Below are 19,524 nucleotides of genomic sequence, written 5' to 3'. Positions count from 1 at the left end.
GAATTTGCTTTACAGGATCTTTAATATAAATAAGCCTACTGGGAACACGTTTACAGAAATAAAACACTTTATTTATGTAGCAATATGTCTTGTTATCTCGTTAACAAACAAGTTAATATAATTTAACAATAGAATAGTGAAAGGCTACTTTGAAGACTGGCACTATACTGAAACAAAAGGGAGAGCTGTCTTAAAAAATATAAATAGTTTTTTTTATCCTGTCAGTACCTTTTGGTCATGCAAAAGAAAAAAACCCAACTAGGACAATAGCAACTCACCACACAAACACATGATACAGTAGAAATGTCAAAAAATACACAATATATAAATTATATACTGTAACATTTTACAGTACAGCACACCGATAACATTAGGGTAATACTGTGCAATTACACTTTGTAGCTGTGTTTTGTAGAATCGTCACTAATATTCACTCTTACAAATCTCAAAAACAAGCGTAGATAAGACATATTAGAAGTAGCAGATCACATTAAAACAGCGTCTGTCAGGTTGTTTACGTATTTTTTTGTGCATTTAAACATTACATTCTGCAAGGTTTTCTCTGATTGGTCTACAGTACGTGTGAGATTACTCAACAAAAAGGAACGGTGCCAGTGATAGGACGATACATCCAGCATCATCATGCTGTCATGATGGTGAGCAACGCGTTCAAAGTGCAAAGAGAGCAGGTGGAGTGTGATGGTGAGACCTGATGCTAACAGCTGTTTTTGTGAGAGGTGCTTCATTAGAAAACATATATATGAGAGAGATAAGAGATGATTTAAGGGCTCTCATCTTTAAGGACGTAACATTTTCTGTAACGATAAAAGTGCAGGCACTAGTAGAAATGTCGTACATCTCTGTCTTCAAGTAAGGTCAATGTTGTTGTCCAGGTTTGGTTTGTGTGTTTGATCTGAAGTAGGAAGCGGGCGGGTCATGGAAGGCTCCGGAGCAGCTCGTTCAGGCTGGTGTGGATGTTGGCAGGCTGAGCGGCGGCCAGGTCCACCAGGCTGGGCCCCATGTGGGTGTGGAGAGCGAGACACAGGCTGGCACTGGCCCCCCGCAGGCTGCTGCCCCCCCGGCCCTGGACACTCCCGCTGCCTCCAGATGAACCCAGGAGGTGCCAGAGCAGAGGCAGCACTCTCTGCTCCACCATCTGGGGCCTGCGGGGGTACAGCTCTGCCACCAGGTCTGGGCAGGGTGAAATGGTAACAAACATGCTGAGGTAAAATATTAGAAGACAGGATGCCACTGTGGCGATAACAGACTGAATGGTGTGAAGCAGAGTGGTTGTAAACATACCAGCAACCTTCTCTACAAGATCCACCTTGGCTTTTCCGCTGAGGAACTGGGCCTTGCTGCAGAGCGGCTGCAGGAGAAGACTAGTGTCTGGTAAACATAGGTCAGACGGGGTTAAAGGTCAAAGCTAGTTCTCCATTTGGGCACAGATGAACCCTGACCTTGGTGGAGGAGATGAACCTACCCAGGTTGAGGGTGAGGGCGTGGAGGGCCTCCATGGCAGCGCTGTAGATGGAGCTGTTCCTGGAGTTCAGGTGGTTGTCCACCACGGCCGGGACCAGCAGGTACACCAGCGAGCCCAGGTGCTCCTTCATCAGGGACGAGATCCTGGGCAGAGCCTCCAGAGCATGCAGACACACCTTACTGTTGGACTCCTGTAGACGAGCCATGAAGGCATCAAACACCTGGTGGGGAGGGAGGGAGAGATGGAGGGAGGGGTGGAGGGAGGGAGAGATGGAGGGAGGGAGGGAGGGAGGGAGAGATGGAGGGTGGGAGGGAGGGAGAGATGGAGGGAGGGGTGGAGGGAGGGAGAGATGGAGGGAGGGAGGGGTGGAGGGAGAGATGGAGGGAGGGAGGGGTGGAGGGAGGGAGAGATGGAGGGTGGGGTGGAGGGAGGGTGGGATGGAGGGAGGGGTGGAGAGATGGAGGGTGGGAGGGAGGGAGAGAGGGAGGGTGGGATGGAGGGAGGAAGGGAGGATGGGATGGAGGGTGGGATGGAGGGAGGGTGGGATGGAGGGAGGGGTGGAGAGATGGAGGGAGGGTGGGATGGAGGGAGGGTGGGATGGAGGGAGGGGTGGAGAGATGGAGGGAGGGAGGGTGGGATGGAGGGAGGGGTGGAGAGATGGAGGGAGGGTGGGATGGAGAGATGGAGGGAGGGTGGGATGGAGGGAGGGGTGGAGAGATGGAAGGATGGAAGAAGGGAAGGGTGAAAGAAAAGAGAGGGATTATGCTTGGCCACAGGGAGCTTCAGTTTATACCCAAGTCCTGGTGATGGTCCCTAAACAACATGCAGGCAGGCAGGCCTGGTGGAGGAGCGTACTGGGAACATGCTGCTGATGACCAGGGCGGGGTTAAGCTCGCAGTCAGATACCAGCTGGTCGATGCCCTTGATGCGCTCTCTGAAGTCCTTGGAAGCCATCAGAGCAGAGATGTTCTTCACGTACTCCGTCTTATCTGCTACACTCTGGACCTGGCCTCTCACACTGGACTGGGAGTCCCTGCAGGGTAAGGGGGAGGGTTAGGGGCCCTGCAGGGTAAGGGGGAGGGTTAGGGGCCCTGCAGGGTAAGGGGGAGGGTTAGGGGCCCTGCAGGGTAAGGGGGAGGGTTAGGGGCCCTGCAGGGTAAGGGGGAGGGTTAGGGGCCCTGCAGGGTAAGGGGGAGGGTTAGGGGCCCTGCAGGGTAAGGGGGAGGGTTAGGGGCCCTGCAGGGTAAGGGGGAGGGTTAGGGGCCCTGCAGGGTTAGGGGGAGGGTTAGGGGCCCTGCAGGGTAAGGGGGAGGGTTAGGGGCCCTGCAGGGTAAGGGGCCCTGCAGGGTTAGGGGGAGGGTTAGGGGCCCTGCAGGGTAAGGGGGAGGGTTAGGGGCCCTGCAGGGTTAGGGGGAGGGTTAGGGGCCCTGCAGGGTAAGGGGGAGGGTAGGGGGCCTGCAGGGTAAGGGGGAGGGTAGGGGCCCTGCAGGGTTAGGGGGAGGGTTAGGGGCCCTGCAGGGTAAGGGGGAGGGTTAGGGGCCCTGCAGGGTAAGGGTCCCTGCATGGGCCCCAGAGATGAGACAACACAGATCAATACAACAGAGAGCAGGGGAAGAGGGCGGAGGGAGACAGCAGGGTTGGGGTTTTCCTACCGTGTGAGCAGGGGTTCCCTGGTGAGAGACGAGGCTCTGACCGTCCCACTGCCTGGAAGCGAGCGCCGGCCCCTGGCTGAGGGCGTGTCCTGGGGCATCTCTCCCAGACCCTGCCCACACCACAACACCCAGATAACACCTCCACGCCTGGAAACCACCTCTCTGTTCCCCTTATAGTGATACAGCCATCTCCAAAACCCAGCAGTAACATCCAGGTATCAATATCAACAGGTGCGCAGCCTGACACGCCTTACCTTGGTCTTGAGAGTGAAGACGGTGTCTCTCACAGCAGCCATGTCCTTGGCAGGGATGTGTTTCTCCAGCATCTTGTCAAAGTCTCGGTGCGACGACAGGAACAGCAACATCCGCCGGCCGTAGAACCTGAACACAGCATGCCAGAGACTGAACACAGCATGCCACACAGGCAACATGAACCTGAACACAGCATGCTACACGTCAGCACTGGTTCTGAGTATCTTCCCCTCCTCCTCACCTCCTACCCCTCTCCTTTTTTTGTTTTTGATTTCTTTATTTAAAGGGACAACACACATGAATCAACATGAGCACAGAGTTCAACATGTAAATGTGCCAGATTTAGCCATACAGGCTCATTTTCATCTGTCCCTGGCAGGTTGATGCCTTAAAACAATAGATAAGTTACAACAATAACAACAACATAAACATAAAACAAGTAACACATACACAAGTAAAATGACACAGCCACTATTCCAGATCATGACAGCTGGCCGGTTAATGACATAAGAAAAACATACAAGTAGCATATACAGTAGACACAGGTAAAAGTGGATAGACACACATTAGAACACAACAACCACACAGAAGCACACACACAGAGACCATACTATAACCACAAAGATAAACACATTATTCAGGATTATGGCTGCATATTTGATGAGTCAATAACCAATGTTTTATGGATTTTTGGAAGGATTTGATAGATGAAATGTTTCTTAGTTCTGTAAGTAACGGTATTCCATGTATGGGCTGCACAAAAAGAAAAAGCTGACTGACTTCTCTTCACCTCCCTGCCCCCTCACCTCCCCGCCCCCTCACCTCCCCGCCCCCGCCCCTCCCCGCCCTCTTACCTCCCCTCCCCCGCCCCCTCACCTCCTCCCCTCCCCTCCCCCGCCCCCTCACCCCCCCTCCCCCTCACCTCCTCCCCCTCACCTCCCCGCCCCCTCACCTCCCCGCCCCCTCACCTCCCCGCCCCGCCCCCTCACCTCCCCGCTCCGCCCCCTCACCTCCCCTCACCTCCCCTCACCTCCCCCGCCCCCTCACCTCCCCCGCCCCCTCACCTCCCCGCCCCGCTCCCTCACCTCCCCTCCCCCGCCCCCTCACCTCCCCCGCCCCCTCACCTCCCCTCCCCTGCCCCCTCACCTCCCCTCCCCTGCCCCCTCACCTCCCCTCCCCTGCCCCCTCACCTCCCCTCCCCCTCACCTCCCCTCCCCCACCCCCTCACCTCCCCGCCCCCGCCCCCTCACCTCCCCCGCCCCCTCACCTAGCCTCCTGAGAGGAGTCCTGGGCCAGCCTGGTGATGGCTGGGAGAACTCGCTCGGTGAGTGACTCGCTCGGCTTCCCTCCAGACAGGATGCGTGTGGCCCCCATCTTCTCCACCAGACTGGTCAGGTGATGAGCGGTGCGGTTCCTCACCACGCCGCTCAGGTGCCTGCAGGTCAGAACATCTGTTAGGGAAGAACAGCCCACACAGTCCAGCCCCCTCACACACACCTCACACACACCTCACTACAGGTGTTCTCTCTCATCACTCAGCAGTGCTTGATTGAGCTGGCCTGGTGTACTGGAGATGATGCATTAACCCCAACAATACAAACCCTGTCATTCCCAGAAGCCACATCAGGAAGTGTATGGTTTGTCTAGTGACAGTGGTTACTTTAACACTGACATGAAGTTCATGAAGTGTGTTCCTACACAGTGGCCTGTGTGTGTGTGTGTGTGTGAGGTACATACAGTTAGGACCATAAATATTTGGACAAATTGACACAATTTTCATCATTTTGGCTCTGTATACCACCACAATGGATTTGAAATGAAACAATCAAGATGCGCTTTAAGTGCAGACTTTCAGCTTTAATTTCAGGGTATTTACATCCAAATCAGGTGAACGGTGTAGGAATTACAACACATTGTATATGTGCCCCCCCCCTTTTTAAGGGACCAAAAATAATTGGACAAACTAACATAATCATAAATCTAATTGTCACTTTTAATACTTGGTTGCAAATCCTTTGCAGTCAATGACAGCCTGAAGTATGGAACCCATAGACATCAAAATACGCTGGGTTTCGTCCCTGGTGATGCTCTGCCAGGCCTCTACTGCAACTGTCTTCAGTTCCTGCTTGTTCTTGGGGCATTTTCCCTTCAGTTTTGTCTTTAGCAAGTGAAATGCATGCTCAATTGGATTTAGGTCAGGTGATTGACTTGGCCATTGAAGAACATTCCACTTCTTTGCCTTAAAAAACTCTTTGGTTGCTTTCGCAGTATGCTTCGGGTCATTGTCCCTCTGCACTGTGAAGCACCGTCCTATGAGTTCTGAAGCATTTGGCTGAATCTGAGCAGATAATATTGCCAGAAACACTTCAGAATTCATCCTACTGCTTTTGTCAGCAGTCACATCATCGATAAATACAAGGGAACCAGTTCCATTGGCAGCCATACATGCCCATGCCATAACACTACCTCCACCATGCTTCACTGATGAGGTGGTATGCTTTGGATCATGAGCAGTTCCTTCCCTTCTCCATACTCTTCTCTTCCCATCATTCTGGTACAAGTTGATCTTGGTCTCATCTGTCCATAGGATGTTGTTCCAGAACTGTACAGGGTCTTTTAGATGTTTTTTGGCAAACTCTAATCTGGTCTTCCTGTTTTTGAGACTCACCAATGGTTTACATCTTGTGGTAAACCCTCTGTATTTACTCTGGTGAAGTCTTCTCTTAATTTTTGACTTTGACACAGATACGCCTACCTCCTGGAGAGTGTTCTTGATCTGGCCAACTGTTGTGAAGGGGTTTTTCTTCACCAGGGAAAGAATTCTTCTGCCATCCACCACAGTTGTTTTCCGTGGTCTTCCGGGTGTTTTGGTGTTGCTGAGCTCACCAGTGCGTTCTTTCTTTTTAAGAATGTACCAAACAGTTGATTTGGCCACACCTAATGTTTTTGCTATCTCTCTGATAGGTTTGTTTTGATTTTTCAGCCTAACGATGGCTTGCTTCACTGATGGTGACAGCTCTTTGGACTTCATATTGAGAGTTGACAGCAACAGATTCCAAACACAAATACCATACTTGAAATGAACTCTAGACCTTTTATCTGCTCCTTGTCAATGAAATAACGAACGTATTGTAATTCCTACACCGTTCACCTGATTTGGATGTAAATACCACGAAATTAAAGCTGAAAGTCTGCACTTAAAGCACTGTTTCATTTCAAATCCATTGTGGTGGTATACAGAGCCAAAATGATGAAAATTGTGTCAATGTCCAAATATTTATGGACCTAACTGTACATGGCATGGTAGCTCTGTGTGTGTGTGTGTGGTCCTGACCCCAGCCCCCCAGCGATCAGGGCGCAGGTACAGCGTGCGGGGGTGCAGTGCTCTGTGTGTGTGTGTGTGGTCCTGACCCCAGCCCCCCAGCGATCAGGGCGCAGGTACAGCGTGCGGGGGTGCAGTGCTCTGTGTGTGTGTGTGTGGTCCTGACCCCAGCCCCCCAGCGATCAGGGCGCAGGTACAGCGTGCGGGGGTGCAGTGCTCTGTGTGTGTGTGTGTGGTCCTGACCCCAGCCCCCCAGCGATCAGGGCGCAGGTACAGCGTGCGGGGGTGCAGTGCTGCACCATGCTGTCCAGGGCAGCGTCCACGTCCTGCCTGATGAAGGCGTTGCTCTCCCCGGCCTTCAGCAGCAGCGCCCGGGCCAGCCCCTCCAGCTCCTGGTCCACACCCCGCTGCAGCTGACAGAACAGCTCCCCCACCGCGCCCACCGCCACCCTGGACACTCCCGAACGCAGGTTCTTTACCTGGGGGGGAGCAGTATTCACAACATCAGGTCAGGGTTAGGAGGCTTGTTCAGGCCCCTGGGGGGAAGCTAGGGGGCAGGAATCTACTGGGGAAGATTCTCTTCATGAGCAGAAATCAGGGCTCAGGGCATAACCACAGGAGTGTGAGGAGGCACTGGAGGACAGGCGGGAAGTGGGGTCGTACTTCCTGGATGAGGGCCACACACACGTCGTGGAGGCGCCCCAGCAGCACGTCAGGATGGAACAGCGCCAGGCTCCTCACCACGGCCACACCCTCAATCTTCTTCTCCCTGTTACAAGACATCAACACATGGATATGAGGGATCCAACCATCCTGATCTCTCTGCTGGCTGGTGCAGTGTCTGTGTGTTGGCTGGTGCAGGCTGTGTGTGTGCTGGCTGGGGCAGGCTGTGTGTGTGCTGGCTGGTGCAGGCTGTGTGTGCTGGCTGGGGCAGGCTGTGTGTGTGCTGGCTGGTGCAGGCTGTGTGTGCTGGCTGGTGCAGGCTGTGTGTGCTGGCTGGTGCAGGCTGTGTGTGCTGGCTGGGGCAGGCTGTGTGTGTGCTGGCTGGGGAAGGCTGTGTGTGTGCTGGCTGGTGCAGGCTGTGTGTGCTGGCTGGTGCAGGCTGTGTGTGCTGGCTGGTGCAGACTGTGTGTGCTGGCTGGGGCAGGATGTGTGTGTGCTGGCTGGTGCAGGCTGTGTGTGCTGGCTGGTGCAGGCTGTGTGTGCTGGCTGGTGCAGGCTGTGTGTGCTGGCTGGTGCAGGCTGTGTGTGCTGGCTGGGGCAGGCTGTGTGTGTGCTGGCTGGTGCAAGCTGTGTCTCACCAGTCCTCCAGGTTCAGCAGTCTGAAGCTCTGGGCCAGAGCCTGCTCAGGCTTGGAGAACGGACGTGGCTGCTGATCTGCATCTCTCTTCTGACCCACGCTGCCTGCAGAGAGCTCGTCTGGAGACGTCATACACACACACACCTGTATTAGTTAAGTGAAAATAAAATAAAAAGCTAGAAAATACAGAAAGCTGTTTATGTGTGGGTGGAGGCGAATTAAACGCAGGCTGTCATAACAGGAGAGACGCATATTAGCCCTGGAGAATACCTCATTTAACCAGGCTCCGCTGGCTGTAATGGACTAACGATTGAACCCGAGTGCTTAAAATCAGCCTGTTTGGTCTATTCAAACTGCAGGGCAGCACAGTTAGACTGTTAAGAGAAACAGGGAGGGCAGGGGGAGGAGAGAAGTGGAGGAGAGGGTGGAGGAGAGAAGAGGGTGGAGAGGGTGGAGGAGAGAAGTGGAGGAGAGGGTGGAGGAGAGAAGTGGAGGAGAGGGTGGAGGAGAGAAGTGGAGGAGAGGGTGGAGGAGAGAAGTGGAGGAGAGGGTGGAGGAGAGAAGAGGGTGGAGAGACTGTGGAAGAAGGGGTGGAGGAGGGAGATGGTAGCTCTACTGACCAGAGCTGTGTGACAGAGAGGGGCGTGTAGTGCTGAGGCTGGGGGCTCTTCTCAGGCGAGGCAGGGCTCGGGGGTTAGGTGGTGCCTCGGGGGGGCTGGGCTTGAGGGGGTTAGGTGGTGCCTCGGGGGGGCTGGGCTTGAGGGGGGGGCTCTGGGACCCCTGAGGGCTGGTGGGGGAGGAGTCAGGGGACGAATCTGTCTGGATGGGGGCCAGCGTGTCATTGTTCAGCTGCAGATCTACGGAGACAGGAAGGTTACTGCTGGGGAGACGAGCGCACTGCTGGCCAGAGAACACCAGGAGGCATCAGGCTGAGATGGTACCTGTGCTGAGGGCTGAGTCCAGGGCCTCCGTGGCCCCTGGGAGAGGCTGCCGGCGAGGTTGGCCCTGCGGCTGGGCGTCCCTGGAGGCCCCCGTCTTCTCCTGAACAGTAAAACACACACAGACCAGTACAGTCTACTCAGACTGAGCCCTGTACAAACACTAGCTGATGAGGACTGTGTGACGTGCAAGGCCTGATGGGATGTTTCAGAGAGGATGTTCCTCTGGCTGACCTTGGTGTCCTCTGTGTCCAGGTGATTCCCAGACACCACCAGGCCGTGCACCCCAGCAGGGGGCACCCCAGCAGGGAGCTGGCCGGGGAGCTGGTCTCCCTGCGCTGCTGTCACAGCCACAGCTGGCTGGCTGCCGCCTGAAGGCCCAAACACACCTGGGGACGAGACACAGACATGTCTAGCCCAACACTCTCACTCCTATAGCCAACTCTCACTGTGCTGTGTGATGACACAAGGCCACAGTGTTAGCTGAGCACTGGTACAAACTCTGACATGACCATGTCTTTACTGAGCCAGGTCATGGGTGGTTAAACCAGAGCACAGTGACCAGAGCACAGTGACCAGAGCACAGTGACCAGAGCACAGTGACCAGAGCACAGTGACCAGAGCACAGTGACCAGAGCACAGTGACCAGAGCAGCATGGATACCAGCACAGAGACACTCCGCTGAGGAGCGCTCCTAACTGAGCAGCAGGAACTGACCTCGACCAACCACGCCTTCACACATGTCAGAAGCAGGGGAGGTTCTGGAGCTGAAGCTCTGGGAACCTGAGGAAGAACAACTGCAGGTGAACGAGGAAGCAGAGTCCATCTGAGAGAGAGACACAGAAAGAGAGACAGAGAGAGACACAGAGAGAGACAGAGAGAGAGAGACAGAGCGACACAGAGAGAGACAGAGACAGACACAGACACAGAGAGAGACAGAGAGAGAGACAGAGACAGAGACAGACACAGAGAGAGACAGAGAGAGAGACAGAGAGAGACAGAGAGAGAGACAGAGAGAGAGACAGAGAGAGACACAGACAGAGAGAGACACAGAGAGAGACAGAGACAGACACAGAGAGAGACAGAGACAGACACAGAGAGACAGAGAGAGAGACAGAGAGAGAGACAGAGACAGACACAGAGAGAGACACAGACAGACGGAGACACAGAGAGAGACAGAGACAGACACAGAGAGACACAGAGACAGACACAGAGAGAGACAGAGAGAGAGACAGAGACAGACACAGAGAGAGACAGAGACAGACACAGAGAGAGACAGACACAGAGAGAGACAGAGACAGACACAGAGAGAGACAGAGAGAGACAGAGAGAGACACAGAGAGAGAGACAGAGAGAGACACAGAGAGAGACAGAGACAGACACAGAGAGAGAGACAGAGAGAGAGACAAAGAGAGACACAGAGAGAGACAGAGAGAGAGACAGAGAGACACAGAGAGAGACAGAGACAGACACAGACACAGAGACAGAGAGAGACAGAGAGAGACACAGAGAGAGAGACAGAGAGACAGAGAGAGACACAGAGAGAGACAGAGACAGACACAGAGAGAGAGACAGAGAGATACAGAGAGAGACAGAGACAGACACAGAGAGAGACAGAGAGAGAGACAGAGACAGACACAGAGAGAGACAGAGAGAGAGACAGAGACAGACACAGAGAGAGACAGAGACAGAGAGAGACACAGAGAGAGACAGAGACAGACACAGAGAGACACAGAGACAGACACAGAGAGAGACAGAGAGAGAGACAGAGACAGACACAGAGAGAGACAGAGACAGACACAGAGAGAGACAGAGAGAGACACAGAGAGAGACAGAGACAGACACAGAGAGAGACAGAGACAGACACAGAGAGAGACAGACACAGACACAGAGAGAGACAGAGAGACAGACACAGAGAGAGACAGAGAGAGACACAGAGAGAGACAGAGACAGACACAGACACAGAGAGAGAGACAGAGAGAGACAGAGAGAGACACAGAGAGAGACACAGAGAGAGACAGAGACAGACACAGAGAGAGAGACAGAGAGATACAGAGAGACAGAGACAGACACAGAGAGAGACAGAGAGAGAGACAGAGAGAGAGACAGAGACAGACACAGAGAGACACACAGACAGAGAGAGACACAGAGAGAGACAGAGACAGACACAGAGAGACACAGAGACAGACACAGAGAGAGACAGAGAGAGAGACAGAGACAGACACAGAGAGAGACAGACACAGAGAGAGACACAGAGAGAGACAGAGACAGACACAGAGAGAGACAGACACAGACACAGAGAGAGACAGAGAGACAGACACAGAGAGAGACAGAGAGAGAGACAGAGAGAGAGACAGAGAGAGACACAGAGAGAGACAGAGAGAGAGACAGAGAGAGACAGAGAGAGAGACACAGAGAGAGAGACAGAGAGAGACAGAGAGAGACACAGAGAGAGACACAGAGAGAGACACAGAGAGACAGAGACAGACACAGAGAGAGACAGAGAGAGAGACAGACAGACAGAGAGAGACACAGAGAACTCAATGAAAGCTGCAGTTCTCAGGGTGCAGACCTACCTTTGGCAGGCCGCAAAGCTCTGATTGGCTCTCTGCCCGTGGGTCTGTGAGGAGGGGGGGAGGGCTCTTCTCCTGAGTATGGAACTCTCTGACCAATCACGCTGACCGCAGCTGAGACTCTATCTTGGGGTGGCAAGGCTGCAACAACAGCAGGACTGAGTGGCCCTGAGCACGTACCAGGGTCAAACCTAGTCCAACCACAGTGGTCAGACTCACACATAGTACTTTACACTGGAAGTGTGTACAAGTGTACCTTGAAGGCAGCTGAAGTCCATTGACACAGAAGACCTCAGTTTTGCAGAAGGCACTCTGGCCATGCGAGGCTTGGAGGAGGCAGAGTTCCCAGGGCTGGGGAGATGGGAGAGAGAATGAGCCTCCTGGTTCTCTCCCAGGGAGTCAAGTACTCCAACATGTCTGACTCTAGATCCATTAGTCATGACACCATCTTAGCATGAATTTGTGGAACAGTATAACCCACCCCCCAGATAAAAACACCCCCCACTGTCACAAGATTATTATAACTTTAATTTCAAAAATAAAAAGAACCCTCATATCTTGATAAAAGATCAGATGTGGTTGAAGCAGGCGTGTGGGTGACCGACCTGGTCCTGCTACCTCCGAGGCTGGAGAGGGGCGGGGAGTATAGGCTGGAGAGGCCACTCTCGCTGGCGGGGCTGGCCCCCGTGGGGGAGGCCCGGGGCGGGGACTCCACTCCTAGGTCCAGCCTCACGGCCGAGTCAGGGCTGTCTGGGTCAGAGCCGCTCACGCTCACCTTGGCCCGCTTCTTAGCTGCGCTGCAGCGCAGGGAGCGCAACGAGTTCAGCATCTGAAACACATCCACATGAGACAGAAGAGTCAGGGTAGAGAGACACAGAGGGAGAGAGAGAGAAAGGGAGTGAGAAAGGGAGAAAGAGAGAGGGAGAGGGGGGGAGAGAGAGAGAAGGGGAGTGAGAAAGGGAGAGAGAGGGAGAGGGGGGGAGAGAGAGAGAAGGGGATAAAGGGAGGCCCTGCATGTGGGAGTCTAGGTGGGTGCACCGTATCAACAACATCACTAATGGCAGCAGGATCTAAGGATGTTTTAAATGTGGAATCAGAACAGTCCTGACCTCCTGTCTGTCCAGGGACTCATCCTCTGGCTCCTGCAGGCCCAGCTGGGACACCTCCTGCAGCATGCCCCTCTCCTGCAGGCCCAGCTGGGGAGGGTGGGACATCTGGCCATTCTGGGGCTGGAGCGGGTCTCTCTGGGCAGGACTGGCTGGAGTCACAGGCAAAGCAAGCCGTGTGCTGCTCAGTGCCCGGCGGAAGCAGGAAGTGCTGGAAGAGGAGCTCACCAGAGACGCACGCAGCGGGCGGGGAGAGCTGCTGGAGCTGGCCTCACCTGGAACACATGCACAAGTTCAGCACACAAACACACTTCCTCACACACACAAACACACCTCCTCAGAGCGCTAGGCTAGCGTGCCGAGGGCCCATGCTAACCTGAGGAGTGTGTCCAAGGGCTGGGCTCTCTGCAGAGCGGGCTGCTGTCCCTCTTGTTGGGCCAGGTGTTGGACATGGACACAGAGGACTCAACCCTGCGGGGCGGGGTGGGGGAGGGGCCCCCTGCGGTGAGGTACGCCAGCGGGTAGCAGGGCAGCAGGAAGGAGCCCTGGGCGGGGGGGTTGGAGGGCAGCGAGAAGGTTCGCTCCACACTAGGGTTTCCCGACAGGAGACGGCCTCTGGTGGCCACTGCAACACAACAGCAGTCACCTTCACAAGTTCCATCAAGATGGACAGAAGCAGGTGTGTTTGAAGTGGGTTTAACCCCAGTCACACCCTCATATTAAGCCTCCAACACAGGTCATTCCCATGTTAGTTACATGTTCAAACTGGACTATTCACCTCCATCTGTGGCAGAGAAGTTTGTAGATTTAAAAATGTCCGGATCAGAATCCAAGCTTCCACTCCTCCTCAGTCTGGTCAGCGGCTCTCGTCTCCTGGAGGACGGGGGCTCTGCAGAACCTGAACACAGAACACCTGCTGAACACCTGCTGAACACCTGCTGCACACCTGCTGAACACCTCCTGAACACCTGCTGCACACCTCCTGCACACCTCCTGCACACCTCCTGAACACCTGCTGCACACCTGCTGCACACCTCCTGAACACACCACACCTCCTGAACACCTGCTTAACACCTGCTGAACACCTCCTGAACACCTCCTGAACACCTCCTGAACACCTGCTGCACACCTCCTGAACACACCACACCTCCTGAACACCTGCTGCACACCTCCTGAACACACCACACCTCCTGAACACCTGCTGCACACCTCCTGAACACCTCCGCTTACCACCTGCAGTGGACTTGGTAACAGTGGGAGTCAGGTGGCTGAGCGGTTAATGAATCGGGCTAGTAATCAGAAGGCCGCTGGTTCGATTCCCGGCCGTGCCTAAAAAATGACGTTGTGTCCTTGGGCAAGACACTTCACCCTACTTGCCTCGGGGGAATGTCCCTGTACTGACTGTAAGTCGCTCTGGATAAGAGCGTCTGCTAAATGACTAAATGTAAATGTAACAGTCATACGGCCCATTACGCTGACTGAACACACAGGTCAGGCTAGTTAACCTGATATAAGACATTTACTGTAAGCTACTCCAAGTTTGCTGACAATTGTTCTGGTCTGGATACCTTTGATAAGTTTCCATTAACAAATCTAAGTTCAGTAACGAGGGAAAACTAGAATTTGTGAGAGTACAACTTGTTCAGCCCCTGTTTGTTCGTACTTGGTAGTAAACTTTTCTGGCAAATCCTACAGGCTGCTCCGGTGAAAAAATAAGAAAAAATAAGTCAAGTCCAGTCTTGCCTTATCTTGCATGGGGGACGTTCTCATACTTAGATTGTGCATGGTTGCTACTTTACATGATTTAGTCAAAAGTCAAAAACATCAGGTGGCAATAACGTATAAATGATTAGTGCTAGTGGGGGCCACTTCAACAAAGCAGCCCACCTTGTTACCATGACTACTATAGTAGCATTAAACTACTAATACACCTGCACCCGTTAGAATAAGATTATTTAAGAGACTATTAGCGTGGGACCAAATTACACATTAATGACCCCAGTATGCAGGGCAGAACACCTGCCAAGGGATCAGGATATACTGGCCTGCCTCTCATCACACATTTTAAGGCTGAGAGAGAGGCAGCAGGCCAGAGAGAGAGGCAGCAGGCCAGAGAAAGAGGCAGCAGGCCAGAGAAAGAGGCAGCAGGCCTGAGAGAGAGACAGCAGGCCAGAGAGAGAGGCAGCAGGCCAGAGAAAGAGCCAGCAGGCCTGAGAGGCAGCAGGCCAGAGAGAGGCAGCAGGCCAGAGAGAGGCAGCAGGCCAGAGAGAGGCAGCAGGCCAGAGAGAGGCAGCAGGCCAGAGAGAGAGGCAGCAGGTCAGAGAGAGAGGCAGCAGGCCAGAGAGAGAGGCAGCAGGCCAGAGAGAGGCAGCAGGCCAGAGAGAGGCAGCAGGCCAGAGAGAGGCAGCAGGCCTGTACGCTGTGGCCGTACGCAGCACGTATCTGCCCTGCAGCCTAACAACCTGCTCATCTGGAGGCTGTGCGTGCAGAGCAGTAGCATGGCTTGACTGAGGCATGCTAATCCAATTCAGCAGGTCTTATTTAGCAGCTGGCTAACTCAATGGCTTGTGTGCTCCTGATGCATCCATGTAAAAAGTAGAGAGAGGAGGGTCACCTACCAAAGCTGGGGACATAAGTCTCTGGGCTCAGCTTCCTGGACAGGGACAGCCCATCTTCACGGATGACCTGCGAAGGAAGAGGATGTCATGGCAGGATGATTATCATCTTAGAATACAAAAAGAAAAGGTCAAGTTCAAATGACAAAACGTGACAAAAAGGAGAACTGAGGGAGAGTTTAATATGGGTCTACTGAAATTCCATCCACTTGTCTCAACAAAGGGATGTCACAGAGATGCCCCTGAAGACTCGACTAGTTTCAGCAGGATTCTATCATACTCAGTTAGTTTTAGCAGGATTCTACCAGCTACATGTTTTCCTGTAAAAATGTAACCATGGCACCAATGCACTGTACAATCAATAAATGTAACCATGGCACCAATGCACTGTACAATCAATAAGTGTAACCATGGCACCAATGCACTGTACAATCAATAAATGTAACCATGGCACCAATGCACTGTACAATCAATAAATGTAACCATGGCACCAATGCACTGTACAATCAATAAGTGACAAACATCTTTCCAACCCTCAGTTTCTCTGGCAGCTTCTATTGTGGTGCACCAGGTTGCAACCAACACAAGAGCATTACATAGCTCCAATCATTCCCAGCTGTATTAGGCCTTATGATGTGATCTCTTCTCCAATTATGTTTCACGCCCTCAGAGCACAAGTGTGTGGACGTGGGGTTGCTGGGATACAGGGCACTGGTGTAAACAGAACCATTCACTAGAAGATACATACACTCATACAATAGAAAATACCTTGGATGCTTTTACTAATCAATTCACACAACACCCTTCCTTAAGCCATGAATAATGTGAAGGTAATCTGTCACATTAAAAGCCACAGACTAAAATAGACTGAAACAGAAGTATGGGCTGGAAGTGGAAGCAACAGTAGGACATCTGAAATGACAATGTAGAAAGATTGTGTCAATAGCTCCTTTTATTGTGTTCCTCCTAAACATATTGCATTGCTTATTTCCGGTGAGATGAATCAAATAAGCCTCCTCCATGCACAGCTGTGTTTGCAGTCAGACTTTTTATTCTAAGGTCTTAAGGGTAGAGAATTAATATTATTACTTTATTACATCTGGGCAGCTGAAGGTTTGCGCTGATTGATAATCCCCAACATGAGTTAGGAAATCTTCAACTAATGAGGGTTAGGGTTAACGGGCTTTCCATCAAACGAAGCCCAAATGATTCTTACAAATGTGACAAGCCTGCTAGTTTCAAACCCTCCGCAATCAGGACACTGACAAAACTCCTGGTTGTGGAACAACAAATCAATGGAAACACACAGTTCTTGATGTGGTATACTAGGTGATTTCAAAGTCAATAAGATACATTTTCAGACCACAAGCCTAGTCAATCAGTGACTGACAAAGCGTTGATAGCTGTTTCATACTTGCCTATCAAAGTCAACTAAAGGGCAAAATCTGCATTAGCTACCTGAGGCTGTGGAAGTCTAGACTCCACTTCTCCATCTGTGCCCTCTTATATCAAGCATTACAAACATTCAATCAAAAATAGGTGAATCATAGGAAATGTCTTCGCATCTCAATCACATGCTTTCTGTTATAAAATAGGCTTCCTATTAGGAAACTTAAATACTTCCTGTTAAGAAACTTTAAATACTCATGGATGACCCACCTGGTCCGCGTTCGTCTGGAGGACCCGCGCTGGCTGGGCGTCCTCTGAGTAGGGGAGACTCGACCTCTCCCGGGCTGGCTGGGCATCCTCTGAGTAGGGGAGACTCGACCTCTCCCAGGGCAGCTTGTTCTTCCCCTTCCCAGCGCTGACGATCCTCCTCTGCAGGGGCAGGTCGTCTGTGAGGGAGCCCAGGCTCCCGTAGCCACACAGCCTGTCAGGGTCTGGCTGCTGTCGGGCACTGCGGGCACTGCCTCCCCGCCCTCCGCTCAGCACCCACTCCAGGTCTGCCCCCGAGCCGCACTGCTGGGACCGTCGTCCAGACCTGGGGACCACAAGGCCGTATTCTACCATCCCTTCAGAGGACAGCTTGGGAAGCAGGTGTCTGGCCCTTCTGGCATGTACAGCGGCCATGAGGCCCTCCACGTCTCCACTGAGCTCAACTCTGTCCACAGCCTTCATCAGGGGCTGCTTCTTCCCTGGGTCAAGGCAATAGTCAAAAACAGCAAACAGCTCGAGGGCTGCATGACGGACCTTCATTTTACTGTCTGCCAGATAAGGTGCAACTTCAAAACAAAGACTGGGGATATTGAACTCCTTTCTGGGGTGGGTGAGCATAGCAGCCGTGATGATATTGATGACATCTTCTCTGACTCTGGAGTTCTTATGCCTCAAGTGTCCCAGAACAAGGTCCAACACTTTTTGTGGTCCAACACTTCTCATCAACTGGAGAAATACATTCATATACTCATTCCTGGTGACAGTGCGAGTATCTCCAAGGGTTTTCAGTGCCGCACAAGCTATATGCTTGGAATACTTTTCTACATTGTAATCCAATTTCTTAATAAGAAGGTTTATGACCTGTAAAGTCCCATACAAGACTTTAAAGTTGCTGTCGTCCAGTAGCCTGCGGAGGAAATTGATAAACTCTATAATATTGTCCGAGGGGATTGGCTTCAGGTCCAAGTCCAAAAGAATATGTTTCAGCTCTTCCACCCCATTTGTTCGATTCTGATAGTTTTTAGAGTCCAGGAGCTGTTTGTGTAGCTCCTGGGGTAATAATCCAAATATCATCATTGATTCTTGGGATGTGGTCAAAATGGAGAAATAAAAAATGAAATCCCATTTCTATGAGGGCAAAGGTATTGCTCGTTGCTTAGGCTTCTCATCTTCTATTCGTGGACAGAGGATGCTTTCAAGCACGTTCTATACACTCGATTTGGCTGTCAGTGCTGGAAAATCAGCATGCAAGAAACCTGGAAGTCTCTTTTAAACGCATTAAACAAGGCTTTGTATGTATTCTTCGGTTCTTGGCATAAGTGAATGCTCTGCTCACCACCTGAAAGTGTTGAGACAGAAAATAACCATTCGTAATCTTGAACATGGATTGTCTCAATACAATATATCAGAATCAGAATGGGTTTTATTCGCCATGAAAGTTTGCACAAACAAGGAATTTGCTTTGGCAATATATAGCTATTCCGATTATACTGCTGCCATAAAAACCGTGCTGTGGTTTAGATTGGTCTATGGGGAAATAACTGCATCCAAACTGCGCAATCTGTACAACACTTGTAGCTCGCGTCCCCTTACATACCGAAAAAGCAGCGTCACTGGAATGAAGATCAAGCTACCCACAGTATATGTTTAAGTTAGCTCGCTAGCAGTAGGTCAAACATCTTCTATAATTATTCCAAATTGACACGATCACGACAGTGCCAATATAAATGAATTGTCATAAAACCTGATTGTAACACAACAAACTAGCGACCCATCTATGCAATGTTATACGGATCGGATCCCAGCTATCACCATTAGTAATCTAGCTAGACCGCTATTCTAGTGCTAGCGTAATAGAAGATACGGTATGGTATATACAGTAGCTAACCAACAACACACGCTACAAGAAGTTAGGGAAAGGACAAATCAGCATAAGAACATTTCTCAAGTGCGATATTCATGATCTGAAGAGATTACCTTGTTCAGTGCTCTATGATATGTCGCATGTTTTCTTTACGACATAAACCTTTAGAAATTCACATCTGTTATGTTGAGTGATTGCAAGCGATTGCTAGAGACTTCTTGCTGCTGTAGCTATACTGCAAGTGGTGTCAAAATGGCGAATACATGTCACAAACGGACTGCTTCCATGGTGACGCGAATAATAGACACGGTAGCAGGAAAAGTTGATCGTAAACAAATTAAATGAGAATGTAAAAATATTTTTGGAATTAATTATACAATGTTATTTCTTTGTGAACAATAATTATAATGTCTCCTCTCTTTTCACTGTGTGAAAAAAAAGTTTCAAAATGGTGAAAAAATATATTTTTAAAAGGTTTTGAAAAATAGGTTTTGAAAGGTTGAATAAATAAATACAATTAGTGTAATTTTTGAGTCGTGTTGTGAACGGAGCCCCTGAAGGGACCTGTGAATGTTGTTTTTTTAAGGACACTTTCTCGTCCGCACGAGAAACCGCGTTACAGTTTCCGGTTAAAAAAGGAAGGTGTCACATGCATGAAACTTACTCTGGTTACTCTGGTTACTCATAGTTATATAGTTAGCATCATTGATGAGTTGTACTTTGCTCTCCATTACTCCTTTTTATGCTTCTCTGTTCTCCTCTC

The 19,524-nt window shown here is 51.4% G+C and overlaps 1 protein-coding gene across 3 annotated transcripts; it reads right to left on the bottom strand.

Annotated features, from left to right (window-relative positions):
* Nucleotides 1-22: 22 nt before the first annotated feature.
* On the bottom strand, nucleotides 23-19,284 carry LOC134027175 (TOG array regulator of axonemal microtubules protein 1). 3 transcript variants are annotated; one of them, XM_062470376.1, is made up of 25 exons: nucleotides 18,875-19,284; nucleotides 17,010-18,236; nucleotides 16,901-16,964; nucleotides 15,245-15,311; nucleotides 13,405-13,524; nucleotides 13,003-13,251; nucleotides 12,630-12,901; nucleotides 12,126-12,349; nucleotides 11,777-11,871; nucleotides 11,524-11,688; nucleotides 9,665-9,730; nucleotides 9,182-9,336; nucleotides 8,951-9,050; nucleotides 8,744-8,866; nucleotides 8,630-8,707; nucleotides 8,011-8,128; nucleotides 7,373-7,478; nucleotides 6,953-7,188; nucleotides 4,655-4,822; nucleotides 3,390-3,516; nucleotides 3,136-3,245; nucleotides 2,339-2,516; nucleotides 1,484-1,703; nucleotides 1,303-1,389; nucleotides 23-1,191 (listed from the first exon to the last, which is right to left on the bottom strand). In XM_062470376.1, exons 2-25 carry the CDS (start codon nucleotides 17,972-17,974, stop codon nucleotides 935-937), a joined length of 4,350 nt encoding a protein of 1,449 aa, XP_062326360.1. In that variant the 5' UTR covers nucleotides 17,975-18,236; nucleotides 18,875-19,284; the 3' UTR covers nucleotides 23-934. The 3 variants fall into 3 exon arrangements, with proteins under 3 accessions (XP_062326360.1, XP_062326358.1, XP_062326359.1); XM_062470374.1 differs by having other exon boundaries at nucleotides 8,630-8,866; XM_062470375.1 differs by having other exon boundaries at nucleotides 8,630-8,866; nucleotides 11,524-11,661.
* Between the last annotated feature and the right edge of the window lie 240 nt (nucleotides 19,285-19,524).

The sequence above is a fragment of the Osmerus eperlanus genome, chromosome 9, assembly GCF_963692335.1.
Source record: "Osmerus eperlanus chromosome 9, fOsmEpe2.1, whole genome shotgun sequence".
Taxonomy (NCBI): Eukaryota; Metazoa; Chordata; class Actinopteri; order Osmeriformes; family Osmeridae; genus Osmerus; species Osmerus eperlanus.
The sequence above is the reverse complement of the archived record's forward strand: the minus strand, read 5'-3'. Positions and strand labels throughout refer to the sequence as shown.

Excerpts from the sequence above, each read along its gene's own strand:
- LOC134027175 (XM_062470374.1), bottom strand. The coding sequence starts at position 17,974 with ATGATGATATTTGGATTATTACCCCAGGAGCTACACAAACAGCTCCTG. Across the intron at positions 12,350-12,629 it reads AGTCCCTGGACAGACAGGAG|ATGCTGAACTCGTTGCGCTC; the intron begins GTCAGGACTGTT and ends GATGTGTTTCAG. Across the intron at positions 3,246-3,389 it reads TCTTCACTCTCAAGACCAAG|GGTCTGGGAGAGATGCCCCA; the intron begins GTAAGGCGTGTC and ends TGGTGTGGGCAG.